Here is a 17,800-nt window from a genome sequence, read left to right on the forward strand (position 1 = left end):
AGCTTCAGGAGCAAGCATTAAGATAGACATGAATGCAGCTTGCACTGGAAAAACAAAGCGTATTAATTTCGAAACCTTAGATTTAGGAAACCAACTTTAAATGAATATTTATAGTAACTACACCCAAACATGGAGGGGCCTCCCAGCTATTGATACCAATCATCAGCTTACTTCGTAATGATAAAGGTGAGTAAGGTCGAAATTTAAAATATCTAACACTCCGTCAACTAGATGTAAGTCAAATTTTAACATTTATTTTGAGCAAAATTAAATAAGCAGTACCAAGAGCTCCATTTTGAATAAAATCTAGGGCAATGTAATTTATAAATTTAATATTGAGGAGCTTGTGGCTAAGCTTTAACTGCATAACTGAATCGATCACAGGTTAAGCTGCGCGTGACGCGGTTGGTCCTTAGATGGGTGACCATCTTTGTCATAACGAGTTCCTACGTGTTTCGGAAAGCACGTTAAATTGTGGATCCCGACTGTTATTCGTACATCTTTGACAGTCATTACAGGTAGTAAAAGCTTGAAAGTCTGACAACCAGTCTAACCAAGGGGTATCGTGTTGCCTAGGTAACTGGGTTGAAGAGGTCAGATAGGTAGTCGCTTCTTGTAAAACAGTGGTACTTAACTGAATCCGGTTCGACTAGAAACCGACTCCAACATAGTTGGGGAAAAGGCTAGGCCGATGATGAATGTTTGGTATAACATTAAATTACAGTATCCCGGGAGGGAGGACGAGGATGTCAATTTTCTTTACGGATTGACGTGTAATTTCATTTCCAAATTGTTCACAATATCAGTATCTGTACAGACTCCCTTGAACAAACTGATAAATCAAACAACCACGCATTAGATTGGGACATTTATTAATCACTCTTTATAAGGGCAATAACTAACATGATGTCTAACGCCATCTAGTGCTTGTACAAAGCATTTGTATATTAGTACAGAGCGTATTTAAATAAAACCATATCTTTCTTTTGAGTACTGCCCCTCAAGAACAGATTTATAAACTTTCACACGAAACAATGAACTCTACTTACGGTACGCGGATATAAAAATATGAAAATAAAAGAAAGATATATCAAAATTATTTAAACATCTAACTAAATTAAAGTAGATGGAATACAAAAGTGCTCTCAATGTAAATGTGTGTGGACGTATACAAATTTTGTCAAAAAATCCTATTTAAAACAAAATTGATCTTAGTGAAAACGTGTTTGAGAACTTTTGTTAACTCTCCACTATTCGTTCTCTTCTTTTGTGTCTTCGTCTGTCATAGCGTTCATGATGAGGTCGTGGTAGGGGCGCACGTCAGTGAACACTAAAATACCTATTTGTTCCCGTTTCAACGCGAAGCTACCAACTCCGAACAGTGTCTGATTCGACACTAATAGAGCTCCGGATGTGAGACCTCGTATATTATGAATATTCCGAAGACAGATAAAGTGTCCCCAGAATTTAGGTATATAGCTATCACAATTCACTATAACATCATCAGTGGTGACAAAAAAATAGTACTGAAGACTTCTTCTTCCGTTTATATTCATTTGGCAATACTGTAAGGGATATTCCAACTTATCTCCATGTTTAGCGACAGGCATCTTAAACATTAGATTCTGCATTCCCACCTCTATCTCATGTTCCTGTAGATTGGAGAAATTGAAAATTTCTTCAAAAGCAGGCACTACCCTGAACACCATCAGGTCGTGGACAGGGGAGTGCCTTTCAGCTCCCCGACCATGCCAACTCCTGATTGGGATACTTTCATCTGGTGTAAACGTTACTTGACGACCCGACCACATTTCAAAAACAGTAAGAGTATGATAACACATTCCACTTTCTCTTCGACGTCCACTAATCATTTGAAAATTAATGTTCGGTATCATGGAAGCACTTTTTGAAATTTTTTTAAACGGGTTGTATGAAGTTAGCACTCGGTTTCTATCTAGGATAACTCCCGTAGAAAGTGGAACATATCCTAATTCTGCATCTTCGTCACTTAATATGATGTTTATGACTCTATCGAAAAAATATGTTCTTACCCGAACACCCCAAGACATAGGAAAACATGTTTTCCACGGCAGCGATTTCCCATACCATGTTTTCATCAAGCCGTAAGCAGAAGTCATTGAAGCAAGCATTAAGATATACATGAATGCAGCTAGCACTGGAAAAATCCAAGCGTATTAATTTCGAAACCTTAGATGTGGGAAACCAACTTTAAATAAATATTTATAGTAACTACACCCAAACATGGAGGGGCCTCCCAGCTATTTATACCAATCTTACTTCGTAATGATAAAGGTGAGTAAGGTCAAGATGACGAGTACGCACAATTGATTGGCGTTTCATTTTTTTACATTTACGATGCGTAAAGCGATCCCCTTTCTTCGCCGAGCGCTCAAGATCCGTGCTGGTAACTATAGCAGTCATGAGAGGGTTACCAGGAGTGCAGGTAGCAGTAGGTACTACAAGAGGGGTACTATTAAATCGGGCAGTGGGGGTCCTCATCAAGAACAAAGAAGATATCCATTGAAATTAGCAGCAATGAGATTGGTACTACAATGACAGTAGATGTATTTGAAGGTGGTTGCAATTTTTCTGAAGAGACGCGATTAAACAAAGAAACTAGTTCAGCAATATTATCATCAACTCTGAGGCGGCACGAAGTTTGTAGGGAAAGCTAGATGTACCTATACTATTATAATATTGTAAAGCTGAAGAGTTTGTTTGTTTGAACGCGCAAATCTCAAAAACGAATAGTCCGATTTAAAAATTATTTCATTGTTACATAGTTTTTCATTGAAGAGGATATAATCACACCATTATTAATAGGAGCCGAGCAGTATTGAAAAACCTTACAAATATGGACAAAACTTGCGTGGACTCTAAAAACGAATCTCTTACGAATCTCTCGAAAAATCTTAACTATTATCTTCTAAACACGCGGACCAAGTCGCGGGTAACAGCAAGTATAAAATAAAGTCGAATGCTAAGTCAGTCTAACTAAATCCGGTGATGATGATCACCATTAATAGTTGGCCCGTCCATGTTTCGGTACAAGAGTACACGTACCTGACGTCATTGGGCTCGGTAGACGCATATCCTACAGTTAAGAGTAGGTAAGTTATGCGTTTGACTCTGTCACCGTCCGTTCCTGTCCAAATTAAAGACTTAAGGTTATCAAAGCTAAGATATATTTATTAATTTTTGAAATTACTCAATAATCACATGAAGTAAACGTAAGTTTAGAAAAGAAGTGCAAACATTAAAAAGTTACTCTGCAATTGGTACTTCCTTGCATTGGGTTCAAGTTCGAATTTAAGGGTTTATTCTCAAGACTGGTTTGATCTCAATTCGAATTTCATTTAGTTCTTGATTCAGTCAAACAAAACAAGATTGATTTGACTTTTAGCATCGTTAGCTGCTGCTTACAACGTCGTTAGCTGTCGATCAAGCTTCGCACTCGTAATTTGTGCCACTCTGTATGAATAGGCGTAAAATTAGGGTTCCAAAGAACTTACTCGAACCCTAACCAATAAGAAGATATAATTTTGACCGAATTTTCTCAGTATGTCGGAGAACTCTCGCACAGAATTCCTTTAAAAACGGAACTCGATTGTGTCACGAGCAAGTCAACTGTGCTCTCGTACAAAGAGAGCAATAAGTCGTTACATAGTTTCGTTCGAAACACTTACCCAGCTGTCTACGAATTGTCGGTCACAGCAATAAGTAGAAAATGTAAATTCGAGTATTTTGATTTTCACTGACGTTATAGTTTTGCACCAGGTCGAGATGCAGGACAAGCTCAGTGACTGTGAGTTGCACATCTCTTAATTTGCGGTCAAGAGATGTCTTATATAGCTCAGATATATCCTTGGTTACACTGATTTTCTGACATTTGTTGACAACAAACAGGAAATTTCGGAGTAGAAAGCATTGTCTTTGAGTTTTGTTTGTATGTTTCCACAAACACTCATTACTTAACTGCAAAGAAATGTTGTTTTTGGCAATATGATAATGATGGTATTCAAATTTTTGTAGGCCCACGTTCCTTAACCCTGTGACCAAAGATCTTGGAAATTCAAAGATGAAATGTGGACCACCAATTCTATAACCTGTGTTACGAATCGTAATAACATGAATTTCTACATGTATATTCATTGTTTTATTTTTATTGATAGCGATTAAACTATGGAAACAAATCTAATATATAAAATTCCCGTGTCACGATGTTAGTTACCGTACTCCTTCGAAACGGTTCGACCGATTTTTATGATTTTTTTTATATATATTGGGTAGGTCTGAGAATAGAACAACATCTATTTTTCATACCCCTAAGTGATAAGGGTTGCTCACACTAAAAAAAAATATTTTATTTTTTGGACGAAATTTTTTGTTTTTTTTTTTTTTTTTTAAACTGTGGTATTAAAAATACAGACAACTCGAAAAAAAATATTCGACAAAACAACGTTTGCTGGGTCAGCTAGTATAGCTATATAAATGTAATGAATTTTAATTTCTACCTAAAAAAAATGTCGTATTTTATATATGTTTTACTATTATTTCTATAAAAAAATGCCTCATTAATTGCTGCACGGAGCTTCTCGTATCATACAATATGTCATATTAAAAAATTACAAATTCGAAGGTTTGTTCGAGTCTTTGTCATCTCTTCTGGCTGAGTAGCTAGAACCGATTTTGACGTTTAGTATTAAGGTATTTAAGGATCCCAAATTAGCACACTTTTTGTTTGCGAGTACACAGCCTTTAAGTCCTGACTGACATAGTTGCACTTCACTTGCCACTGGGGTTATAATCTTGAAATTTTGACTACGAGTGCATTAATCATGACAACACCTCCGGAGGAAGAATTCGGGCATTTTACTCGAGTAGAACGGCTATAAGGAAAACTAACACTTATGATAAAACTACGTGCTATGTCCGGAGGTCACGGAGCGATGGACGTCTTCCATGGTCGAAGAAGAAAATCAAGCGTCTCTGTCGCCGCGGAAGACGCTCCGGGCGTTGACGACTCTCTCTTTCGTTATCTGCGTCTTTGTGTCGGTGTGTCGTTACAATTCTTCATACACCAAAACCAGGCCGCTGCCGGTCGGCACATTCGAGTTCCAAAATGTATTTTTCCAGACATTATGGGCATTCGAAGGTAGTAGAAGTCAGCTGCCACACTCAACATATGCAAAAGACATCACTTGTAGTTCTTCCGACTCCTTAATTGCAAGAGGGACATTAAAATCATTACCCCTGTGTCACAATGGCGTTTCCGTTAAGAAACGCCTTTGGGGGATCGTCGTACTCTGCAAAAGCGTTTGAAGAACAGCATCAGGGAACCGGAACATCAGGGACTCTGGCACACCCCTCCGTCTTCTTCCCATGGCGGAGGAAGACCACGTAGTATATCTGTAGTATTTCCAATAGTTAAAAAATCAAGCACAAAGTTCTGTCAGTTTTGCGTGATTCTCGTTTAGCGCACACGCGACGTCTTATATAGTTCGGTTGTGCACTGTAGATACACCTAGTTTCTAGCGGTTGTTGATAACAAACAGGAAATTTCGGAGCCAAAACAATTGTCTTTGAGTTTTGTTTGATTTTTTTACAGACGCACGTAACTGGTTCACGAAGAATTGATGTTTTCGACAGGGTCGGCAGGCGTCGAGAGGTTTAACGTGGTTCCTAATCAGGGGGAGAGTCCAGTACGGAGAGTATGTTTGGCAGGGGGATGTTTCAGTGTCACCAATTAGTTCTGAAGTTGTTATCGCAGGAAAATGGCCGCAGGTAAAATATTTTTGTTTAATTATTACACTGCTCTAGCGCTCGTTAATCCAAACATAGATATAATAAAATCAAACACGGTATGGAACTTATCGGCTTAGATTACGTTCAAAGTGCATTTTCAATTATACAGCAGATTGTTAGGTGAAACGCAGTTTTATCCGAAAAAGTAATGTCTGACATAAATACTAACCGGTAATAATAAATACTAACCAAGTAATAAAGATTTTAAGAGGAATAATAATAAAATTAGTAATAAATAAAGCGATTCTTCACTCTTTGTTAATCACTTTACTTCGATTTTAAAACAATTCCCACGAGTAAGGCAAATTGACCACAATTATGAACGTATCAATAATTATAATTAAAATATATTTTTTGTCTTGATTACATTCCTCTCACATAGATAGGACTAATAGAGACTTAACTAAACATAGTTCAGTTGACTATACGCATTTTGCTTTGATTCTTTTGAAATCATTTCAATTTAACTCAGGATTAGGGCATGTCAGTAATATACAAAAACCGTGGGATCACAAAGAAGATGCACGCCGCTTTTTTTCATACATTATAACTATACTTATACTTACCAACATATTGCTTAAAGGGGCAAACACCTGATGACCAGCGGGCCTACCAGAAACACTTACCGCAGGCTAACGTAGCTGTTGAAAAGAGACGGCACTATACGCCATGTAGCGCCGTCTTGCTTCCAAAAATAAAACAGTGATATTTTAAAAGGAGTTGGTACGCGTATTGATGACCTGAAATAAATGACTAAAGCTCGTCATTACCAAGTTTACCGAATGAGGCTGAACGTGGGTTGATATTATCATTAATTCGCACGTGTATGACTGTACTGTAAAGAGTAAAGTTAATAATGTTACGAAGAACTCCTCCCATTTTGACCTGGTTATTTCGAATTTCGGCTGTGCTTTTCTAAGAATCATTTACGAATATTGTTCTTGGGTGAAGCGTGTTTAAGTGCAGTTGCTATAATTGTAATAATTATGTATGTTACTATATTTATTGAGTTTATTACTGTTTGTGATCGAAAACATTGACCTGTCTTCTGTTTTTTTCGCTTCTATATTTTTAAAATTAATGGCTTGTAAATGTTTTGATATTTTTCAGCATAATTTGCAAGAAGTACAAGTCACGGACAATTTCTAATTGGAATCACTTAACCGTTAACTTATGGTTTGCACTTAATTGTACGCTTTCAAACGCCTAAACATACCTTCGGGGCACAGTCACGTTATAAATTAACTTTGGGAGAAATCAATATCGTAATAGCTAAAATATTGTCCAGCGTAACCTGTAATCATTTGGTGCTAGTGACCGGTCAACGACATTATAACCACGATTGAAATTTCCGCGTCCACTGCTTGGTTTCCTCAACTTGGTCTAACAAGCTTTCGTATAAAAGCAGCAATGTATCAACAGCACATCGATATAGCTTTGGTTTTTGTGTTGGAATCTTGGTAAAGGTTGTAGTACGTTTATCGCTCGTGAGAAAACCCCTTTGGCGACAAACGCGGTACATTATGAACTGTGGTTAGCTTTTTTTGTTAATTTTAGTACAGAATCGTCACGTATTCGATGCGTGTATGAACGTTTATGGATTGAAAGGGCAGAGATGGTGTAGAAAGGTCACCGTTAATAACTTTTGTCTGTATAAGCCGTGGAGCTTAAACATAAATGATATGTATAGTAACTATTCTTTACATTTTATATAAGGTTTTTTAAACTTAGATACAAGCAAGTTATAACAAATGTCTGTGAAATGTCTAATTTGAGCGAAAAAAGAGGTTTTAGTCAGTTATTACAAGAAACAGCCAGTTCTGAAACTTTGACATGGTAAAAAAAACAAATCAGAATCGAAATAGAAATCACTATTTTAATTTTAGAACCATTCATTAAATTGAAGTGACCAACAGTACCAGCACCGTCCCGCCCTTCACACCGAGTTACTCGATTCTCCGACATCAATCGATAAGAATCGATTTAAAATCGATAATATTTATACCACGTGATTTGTGTTTCCGCTACCGGTGTTTAAATGCTTATTATTCTGTTAGTGTCATGTAATTATGAAATTCTTTAACACTGGGCAAGAATGATGTAAATAAAATAATGGAGCGCTAGTACGAGATTTATTATACTGTCCTAGTATTCATTTTCTTCTTGTAAATTATCGCACTGTTATTTTATTATATATAATTAAGTACCAATTCATTCAGATGTTAAATAAAATCAAATCAAGTCAAGTGTATGCAATATTTCCGAATTTTGGAACGCAATGAAAAATCAATTTGTTAAGGGTTGATAAACTGGAAAATTATCCTTATTTTGTTTTCACGTTCTGAAAGTGTCAGTCGTATACACGACTGGTGATTTCTGAACATGGATATAGGTAATGAATGTCCATTTCTAAACATAGTCTATTTAATATTCTTGGAAGCTCGACTTGCCTACATATCATTATTGTTTGTTTTACCTTTACCGCCTGCGAAGAGTTTAAAGCAACATCTTTCAATGATACAATATTAAGCCATAAAACCCAGCAATATGGGATACCAAAGCCTGTACTACTATTCTCAACATGTTCTGTTGCTATTGTACAAGTGAGATGACACTCTACTCTTCATATATCTGTCTCGCTCACACAACGTTAACAGTTCAACTTTAAGAGGTTTTTGGTACCAGAGTTGTCGGTATGTTCTCGTGGTTCGTCCAAACCCTGAGGGCGTTCCCATCGCCGCCCGCGCAGCTGCCCGGAGACAATCATAATGAAACTGTTTGCACGATGCATGTACTGATTTTATTATCTGGGAATGCTGGGATTATTCAACCTCATTTGTTTTTAACTTTATTAAGGTATAATTTTGTACCTATTACGACATGAGCCATAGTTTTTTGCGTATTCATGTGGATTTTTTGGACTGCGAAAGTAACCTTCTTTTTTTTTCGTCGTTAATATGGTTCTTCACGACTGTAGTTTCACAACTAAGTATTCTACTGTTACGTTATCATTTCAAGTTACTAAGGTTAATCACGCGCCTCCAGCCTTCATGGATACACGACTAAAATCCTTTTTGTAAAGAATTTTCTCATAAATTTTGATTAAGGTATCAAGAAAACTAATATTCACTTCCGGCATTATCATGTGGATATTCTTCTGAAGTCACGTAGGCATGATATTTCGAGATATTAATTATGCCATTTCATGTTATTTAAAACTGATTAAGATATTATTGCGAGGTACTTCGAAATGATTAACTGCGAATGTTTTTGTCTAGTTTAGTCGATATTTTCATCTGAATGTTTGTGGAACACCATCTGAAGGATTAAATTATTTTTAAGTTGTTTAAAATACATCTTTAGGCTGCATTACAGTTGTTTTTAAATAAATTAAATGTATTATTACACATTATTAAAGAAACCTACTACAAATATGTTTGAGGATCATTTCAAATTGCATATTCTGGTAATACATCTACAAATCGTAGCTTAGCATAATTATCGCGGTCTACTGCCAGCAGCTGGACTTAGGCCTCATCTCAACTAACGCCATTTCACCATACCATACCTTATGTATACTACCAGTATATAACACCATGTATAATAATATTTACTGCTTTCTTTCTCTGTGTTCTTCTGTCTCGATGATTCTTCCCTCCACAATTAACCTTAATTATCTAGGTATAAATACATACATATCTACTGGCATAACTATAATCGATCTAATTATCCATCGCATAATGTCCTCCATTTTTCCAATGGCTTCCTATCAATGGCATTCACGTCAACATTAAAATTCATCTGGGCGACGGACGTGGGCCATTCGTATCGTATTAATCTGTCAAGACGACCAATTACGTACATTAGGATTGGTTGTGGCTGATCAGGTGGCGTTGCCTGGAGACAAGATGTATGGTAATGAGCCTACCTGAATGCTACCTCGGTGAGTGCTGCATGCTTTATGTGACTTTCGGTTTGCTTCAAAGAAATTTCAGTTGATGATTTCGGATCATGTTGTTTGTATCTGGTTATTGGTGACACGTGCCAAAATATTGCATAGGCCCTCATTGTCAGCTCATGTCATTGTGATAGTATTAGCATTAATAGTATTTTCATACTTTAAGCTTCTAAGCTGTTCCTCTACTTCATACTTTTATCTAACATCACACGAGTGGCATCTCCCAGCTGACGTAACACTTTTTCCTTGCCAGAATGTATGGATTTGACTGAATGTTAAATTCTTATTTCTGAAGGCTGGATTACCATTTAATTCAACTGTATACCGGAAATTGTAGCTCTACTAGAAAAAAACGTCGACGAAACTTTTTACAATTAAGTGATTGCCAGATATTTACAGCTCAAAGATTGAAAGCTTGAGTAACCCGCTGACATCCGCTGCCAGAAACTAGTTACGCAGAAATCATAACAACAGTTATTAATCAAATCATCTGAAGAGTTTAACTACAGCTAGCAATATCGAAGATCGCTTCATTAATCAAATCAGTAATTTAGAATATGATGTGTATGACAGAGATCAGACGCAAATTCCTATTGCGGTTGCCTCCAGGCGATAGAACGGTAATGATCACGCAGATGAAATTAAAAAGAAACGTTGGATTGAAGACAATTTGTCCAATTAGTCTGTGATTGGGAGGTGGCTGACGATTGGGCAGGTGCCTTAGCCTGAGGACACGAGAATACGAATGATCACGTCATGTTTATGGTGAGAAAGATTTGCTAGATTGTTTAATATCCAGTATCATGTGATTAATTGTTTACTGATTTGTTGCCTAGTTTCGTAGATTGCGAGGATTTGATTGACCTTTCGGAAGTAATCGTTTTAAATGCTTTCGAAATTATTGAGGAGAGGCCTAACACCTATTTTGGATGGTGGTAAATTTCCTTGCAACGCCATAAAAATGCTTGGCTCAAAGTTACTACGTATATAGCCTGTTTAATAAATTGTGAATTTCCAAATGTTGTTTACTTGAAACTTTCCGATAACGTTGTCAAAACAATATTGTTACAATAATATTTCGATAGTCACACATACCAAAAAATAATGATAAGATTATACTGTGATGGACTCGACACAGAATAAATTAAATTAAAATTTAATTGAGTTCCCATTCTTCTTTGATTATGCTATTGTTGGAAGAATGATTGACAAAAGTACCTATCCGATGAACTATATTCAAGCTTTAGAGGTTTTTCTAACTTGATAAAATGAACGAATCTATTAAAATCAATGATTGATTGAATTAACTAACTAACGTAATAAAAGCAATCGATTTTAAAAATTAGTTTTCAACCTATTAAAGGTTTTGTTTATGACATGAATGCAATCAAAGAAAAATATTTTAATTGAACATTGAAATATGGTAAGTTATTAAAATATAATTTCTTAACACTTTTTGTACAAATTGACTGCTATATAGGTAGCAAGGTCAACGGACGGCTGCCCAGCACCTACTGGCCGGCAGCCGACCTCCAATCACAACGAAAAACGAATATTTCAATCCCAAGGATCTTCGCGTGCCGCCGAATGCTACCGATTATCAGATTCCTTACTAACAACCAATTACTAAGACCTACCTCACCCCCTACATTCCTCACAAACAAGACCTATAAGGAACGCGTGGGAAAACAGAAACAGCTCATTTTATAATGGTTATTCATTTGATTTTTTAGAATAATCGTTGTAAATTTGGAGCAGGATTGTCTGGTGTCACTTACGGATTCCATTCTCACGAATGAATGTGAATTTTGGAATTAGTCATCGGTTCCCAAAGTTGAGAGTTGCTCCGGACACGAATGGCCGCAGGCGATGATCAAAATGCGTTCGGTTTTGAAAAATGGATGGTCGTGCATAATTCTGCAGTAAGCTGTGTAATTTGCATTGTCTATTCAGAAGCGGCCTATAATCTGCCAGCTTGTTAGGCGGCGTAGCAACAAGTCCTAATGCTAAATCTCACTCACGCATTATGAAAATAAATAATGACACTAGGTCGATGCGAAACTGGTTTTCTCATAAAAAATATAGGATGATATTACCGTATGTATGGGCTTGGTGACAAGATGTGATTATAAGTAAGAAAACGGAAAGTTCTTGAGGATGTATGGACACTTTTATCTTCTCAAACAAAAATTACTAAACGGATTTTGACGTTATTCAGTAATAAGATAAATTAAGACATAAGATACTTCGAAGTAAACAACAATATAATGCTTAACAGCGACTGCTAGTCTGAAAGTAGTTTAACAATTTCTTCAGGTAAACCAACCATCAATCGACATACATCGTCAAGTATTAACTTTACTTTTACCACCATTTGTTTACGATCAGACTTATCACAATATAATCTCGTGTGAAAGCGTTGAATCTATCTTCATATCACACGATGGTATAATTTCGGTGATAGCTTCGCTCCTATTGTTACGACTTCGGACAATATATATCAGAACACGATTTTTGATGGATTCCATCACGAGTTATTTGTATGTGTATGGGAGTTTTTGGCCTTTCTCTTAGCTTAGAGGGGTATTGTGTAATTTGCAATGATACCTAATGTTTAGTTTTCTTTTACTTTCTTATTGACATTAAAAATATTCGATTTCTGAAGTTCTGTTTTAGTTTTGCGCTTTCATGTTTGTCGTATGTGCCGACACAGTAATTTTTTTTCTGTGTTCTGAACACAACATTTTGACTACTTTCATCTTAAACTTCATAACCTGTATTTTACCCTTTTATGCCAAAAGCAATCACTTTATTGATTGATCTTTTCTACTTCAAAGTTACGACTATTGTATCACTAACAACAGGATAAATAGCGTAGTATAACACGTGTACGAAACCAATTAATGAAGGTTCCGTTTCGCGGTATACCGCCTTCGATTACTTTTAAGAGCTTCGCAAACTACATAAAGGGCGCCGCTGTCAAAACATCCACATTCACAAGTTTCAATACCCTTTTTTTTCTTTTTGCAGGTGCAGAATGAGTGTTTGTGAAAAAAAACCGATTTTATGACGGCGCTTGAAGTTACCTGACGGCGTTATGCGAAGGACTCAAAGAAACAATCCGGTCAAGTGCGAGTCGGAATTGAGACACTGAGATTTTTTTAAGGAAATGCGCATGAATATTATTTGAATCATCGTTGCTTTGCTTTCATTTTGATTTTTATCTGTTGTAATAACGGGAACAGAAATACAACTGCGCTGTGAATATCTTAATTATCTAGCTATGTCAGTCGGACATGCCGCACCATTTCAGCAATAGGGTTCTGTTTTTACCCTTTTGATACCGAACCCTAATGATCGAAGTAAATTTAAGGGTTGATTCGTACACGCTTGAAGGTGAAGATTCCAAATTAGGTACACAGTAAAGTAATCTTTATAGTTTTGATAATTGGGTGCAAAATGATTTGGAAGCTTTATGAGGGGGATCTTGTTAAAGCTAAAACCTTTTAAACCATATGCCGAAGACAATAAGGTTCATTTACAAAAAATATAACTCCGCAGAACAACAACTTGAATTGCGTGAATCAATGTACAATTAAACGGCGGCGCTAAGCTTAAGACCTACCGCAGACTGATTGGGCACACTGGATTATACCTTGAAGACACCTTAGTAGACGCCTGACAAGTATACCTACTTGGCGGTTTATAACTATGTCGAATAAAGTCTTCTTTTATAAGAAATAAAACCAATTCCTAAAAGAACAGTTGACGAATAATTTAAACACTCGATCCATTAATTTTGATTGGACGTTTTTGGTTTTGGTTGGTTTGTCTTCTTGACAGTCAATAATGTGCGACTTAATAAAATTTGTTTAAACAAGAATAATAAAAATAACTGCAATAATATTACTTTAAAAATTGGATTTTACTGAATCACTTTAAATTTCTGTATACATTATCGATCACGAGGCCTCCTATCTCAAACATATTATGTAAAACCGTACTCTAAGCATTAAGTAATAAAGACTGATGGAGTTAAATTTAGACCAATTCACGATTATCGATATCGATATGACATCACTTATCGAGTAATATAAACACCTGAAAGATAAAACAAGAAAAACGCTTGTCATTCAATGATATAACTTGATTAATAGATTGAAATGAAATGCCCGTGACCATGATACCTGCAAAGGTTTCGAAACGTCGGGAACTAAAATCTAAAATTAAACCGCGATAAAATCCGTAAAAGTAGTTTCATTTCAATGACTAACATTCGCGTAAACTTATTTATATTATGTTATGATTTATTAATATTATGATTTTTGATTGTATGTCGATCTGATCTGTCCATGTAGTTAAGTTGGTTTGCAGTGTTACTTGATTCATTGAACTGATATTCTACGCGACTGCGAATGAAGGAGAAGGTTGGTAATGCTTTACGTGTAATGACTTTATTCGTGAAATCTTAAACGAGTACTGTTTATGCACTATGTTTATTGTGTAATTTATTGTATTAAGATTAATAGTAGCTGTTTCTTGCGACTTCGCCGCACAAACAACCCTGAATAGCCCTTCTATTATAGAGGCCAAAACATCCCTTGAAAGAAAATTAGTCTGTGTATTAATTCAAGGTGCCAGCAAACTAAGTACCTTTCATCGAAATCGGTCCAGCCGTTTGGCTGTGAAGAGTTTATAGACATACACATAGTGAGAGATAAAACTTTTTTTACAATTTATTTTTCTGTTCCGATAAGGTTTTCCTTAAATATTCCGATCAGCTGATGCCAATTTTGTATTTTGTCCAAACCTAAAGGTCAAACACGGATTAAATATCTTAATTCAGAAGTGGTTTATTCAAAAAATGTATTAAACAAAATACTCTCAATTTAATTGACTACCATAATGATACTACTACTTTCATAACATGGTAAAAGGATCCTAGTTTTTTTCCTACCTGTCTGCTTCACCCAATTCTAATGATGCGAGTCTAATACGCGTGACAATTGAACCGTTAGTGAGATTACTTACTATTGTAGTAGTTTTTGCCTTTTTTGCGGCTGGCAACAATCCAGTTTCCGAGTCACTGTATTCAATCCGTCGGTGGTCCTGGCAATCCTGGCCAAAATATTGGGTAATAATGTTTGCTATTGGAAAATATGGATACGTTTAAATGAAGTGTGAAGACATTAATTAACTGTACATTTTTGTGGAAAATGACAAAGCCAGCGACCTATTAACAGCTGATTGTGTATCGCAAAATATTTTGACTAATTCTGAAATATATTTTGGTTGAAAACTTAGGTCCTGCATTTACACCAGACTTAAAAATTAATAGATGCTTATAAATATTTTATGTTATGAGAGCGTATTAATATAAGGTAATCTTTATCTCTTTGAATATTTACAGGTCTTGAATAAAATTATATTAGTTTTCATTATTTAAGGTAACTAATTAGAAAAATGTAAGCTTATCTAAAATTCCATATCATTGCTTCATCATCTTGCAAGTCTATGCAAAATTACGATTCATAAAATTTTCTTAACCCTACCAAGTCCTAATCAAGTAATTTAATGATTGAAAGTGTGGAAGTGTGACAGCGCTACAACACATAGAGCTACCTCTCTCTCTCACAACTGCAATAATATTAAATAAAAAAATTATAGTGGACCCCTTGTCCTATTCCGTGTCTACTAACAAATAACCTTTATTCTTAGTCAATGATCGTCTAAAAAACTGATTGTTTTAGACCCACAATACGTGTCAATGGTTTGGCCTCGTGTGAAGTCACAAATCGATGGTAAATCAACAAAGCGCCGCGCACTCTTGCGAGAAGATCTAAAGTCGTACTGCAGTTAAATGATCTTGATACTTGAATTATTTTGTAGGTAAAATCTGGTCACTTTTTATTTTTAGAGTAAAGTTATTACAGTTGTAACTAATTTTGGTATTTTTAAGTAAAGCAGAATTCGGAAGCGAAGAGGATTTATTTCGTGGTATCCGTATTTCTTATGAAAAAAACTTTTTTACAGCGTACACAACGCTGTTACTGTAAAAATCGTGTATAACCTTATTTTTTATTTATCGTAGCCGTCTAAAGTTCCGCATGTCAAGAACTTTCATTGGATGTTGTAGTTTTAGTCAACCAATCACCGGTCTTGATAAGTAGATTTAACTTTAGAACTACAACAACGAACCACTTAGTTAATAAATAGTGTTACTTACCAAAAACATGACTATTTTAAAATAAAAACGAATTCAAAATCAAATAATCTATCAACATTATCTCAACTCTAAACCTTCTTGAGACCACTTTAGAGTAAAGTCTCGTGTTGACATGATTGCCAGTTTTAAAGTATCAAGACTGCTTCCCAGATAGTGATCTACAAGTCCGTCCCGGCGATATAGGGTTGGCACTCCTAAACAAACAGTTCACTGTGTAATAGCACAATAGGATTATTGGTCTTGCAAAAATAGTTGATACGTGCCGAATTTGAATGGTTTAAATGCGGTTATTGAAGGTATAGTTAGAAAAAAAGAATGGGCTTAGAATTGATACTGTCCCTTTTACGATATCTGTCTGGTTAGCTCTTACCTAGTTATTTTATGCTCAGCTTCAGATTCAGCTTCAGCTCAGGATCGGAAGGTTTCGAATTTAAATTTTTAGTTCCCGACGTTTCGAAACCTTTGCAGGTATCATGTTCACGGGCAGACGGTCTGCCCTATTAAAATCTAAAATTAAACCGCGATAAAATCCGTAAAAGTAGTTTCATTTTAATGTCTAACATTCGCGTAAACCTAAGAAACCACTATGAATGTTACATATTAGAATACTCAGTGTTCTAGATACCGACTGTTCATCGTTTATAGTAATTTTATGAATTAAGAAAATAAGCCTGTAATTAATGCATTTTAATCGTAATCTTGTCCAAGAATATAATGGAAATATGCTAGGACGCTTGGGAGATCCAACAAGTATAAAATTACGTCACAATTTTGCAAACAAGTGATGTTTGTTTCGTTTTAAAATATGTGGTTTCCAGGAAATGAGATAAGTGTTTTAGCACCTCATTATAATATTTCTGTAAAAGGCATGTGTATGCACAAATACTGTACGATCAGGTCCATCCTTGTACCAAGGTCAGGGCTTGTGATCAATTTGAGAAACAATAAACACTTATATAAAGATCTGAAAAACAATGATCGACCACTAGTTTTACTTTGCTTGTCTATTGCTATCATATTTATCTTGATGCTTGCTTGATTTATATGAATAATAATAATATCTCCAAATTAATTTTGAATATATGATCAATTAAACGAAATTTCAAAAATGGGCGTGATACGGGTGAACCAGAAAATCGGGGATAGCCCAATTTCATGAGCGGGACAACCCTACTGCAGGTAGGCGCCGCCCGCTGCCCTGCGCGCACGCATCTCGCTGCGCTATTGTTTTCGAAACGTGCGCGCTACCTGCGCTTCAGACGATTATACACTTTTTTATTTTTAGCATGTTTTTTTTTATTTTAAATATTTTTTTTCTTTAGGAGTCTTATGAAGAATTGGCGTTACGATGCGAATGATTCGTGTTTTGGTAATAGGTGCCTAAAATATTTAGATTAATTTTTTTTGGCCGAGATTCAATAGCTTTCAAGTGAATCTGGCAAGAAATAATTAAACATATTTTTATTGAATAATTTAGGTGACTAAGAATGATTGGGCAAATCGAATAAGTCTATCCGATAAACAATCTTAAATATCCCCCTCTTTTGAAGATTAGTCGCTAATTATTGTAGTAGATATTATGTGTATGTGCTTATGACCTATTTTGTAATTTGCTTACGTCAAATTGCCTTCATTATCAAAAGTTGGAATCTGTAAATAACTAAGAATCTGAAATATGTAAAGTAAATATTTATCTAAAGTACCGTGTGTCCTTCAGATACCCCTTGGTTAGGCTTTCAAGCTTCTGACTACCTGTAACGACTGTCAAAGATGTATTTGGAATAACAGCT

The 17,800-nt window shown here is 35.7% G+C and overlaps 1 protein-coding gene across 1 annotated transcript; it reads right to left on the bottom strand.

The window, feature by feature from the left end:
• Nucleotides 1–684: 684 nt before the first annotated feature.
• On the bottom strand, nucleotides 685–3,512 carry LOC113497317. Its single transcript, XM_026876827.1, has 2 exons — nucleotides 3,085–3,512; nucleotides 685–2,176 (listed from the first exon to the last, which is right to left on the bottom strand). Exons 1-2 carry the CDS (start codon nucleotides 3,110–3,112, stop codon nucleotides 1,251–1,253), a joined length of 954 nt encoding a protein of 317 aa, XP_026732628.1. The 5' UTR covers nucleotides 3,113–3,512; the 3' UTR covers nucleotides 685–1,250.
• Nucleotides 3,513–17,800: the final 14,288 nt, after the last annotated feature.

This window comes from Trichoplusia ni, chromosome 9 (genome assembly GCF_003590095.1).
Source record: "Trichoplusia ni isolate ovarian cell line Hi5 chromosome 9, tn1, whole genome shotgun sequence".
Classification (NCBI taxonomy): Eukaryota; Metazoa; Arthropoda; class Insecta; order Lepidoptera; family Noctuidae; genus Trichoplusia; species Trichoplusia ni.

Coding starts and splice junctions, on each gene's coding strand:
- LOC113497317 (XM_026876827.1), bottom strand. CDS start 3,112: ATGCGTCTACCGAGCCCAATGACGTCAG. Junction 2,177..3,084: donor ACCGAGCCCAATGACGTCAG/GTACGTGTACTC, acceptor GGATTTTTCCAG/TGCTAGCTGCATTCATGTAT.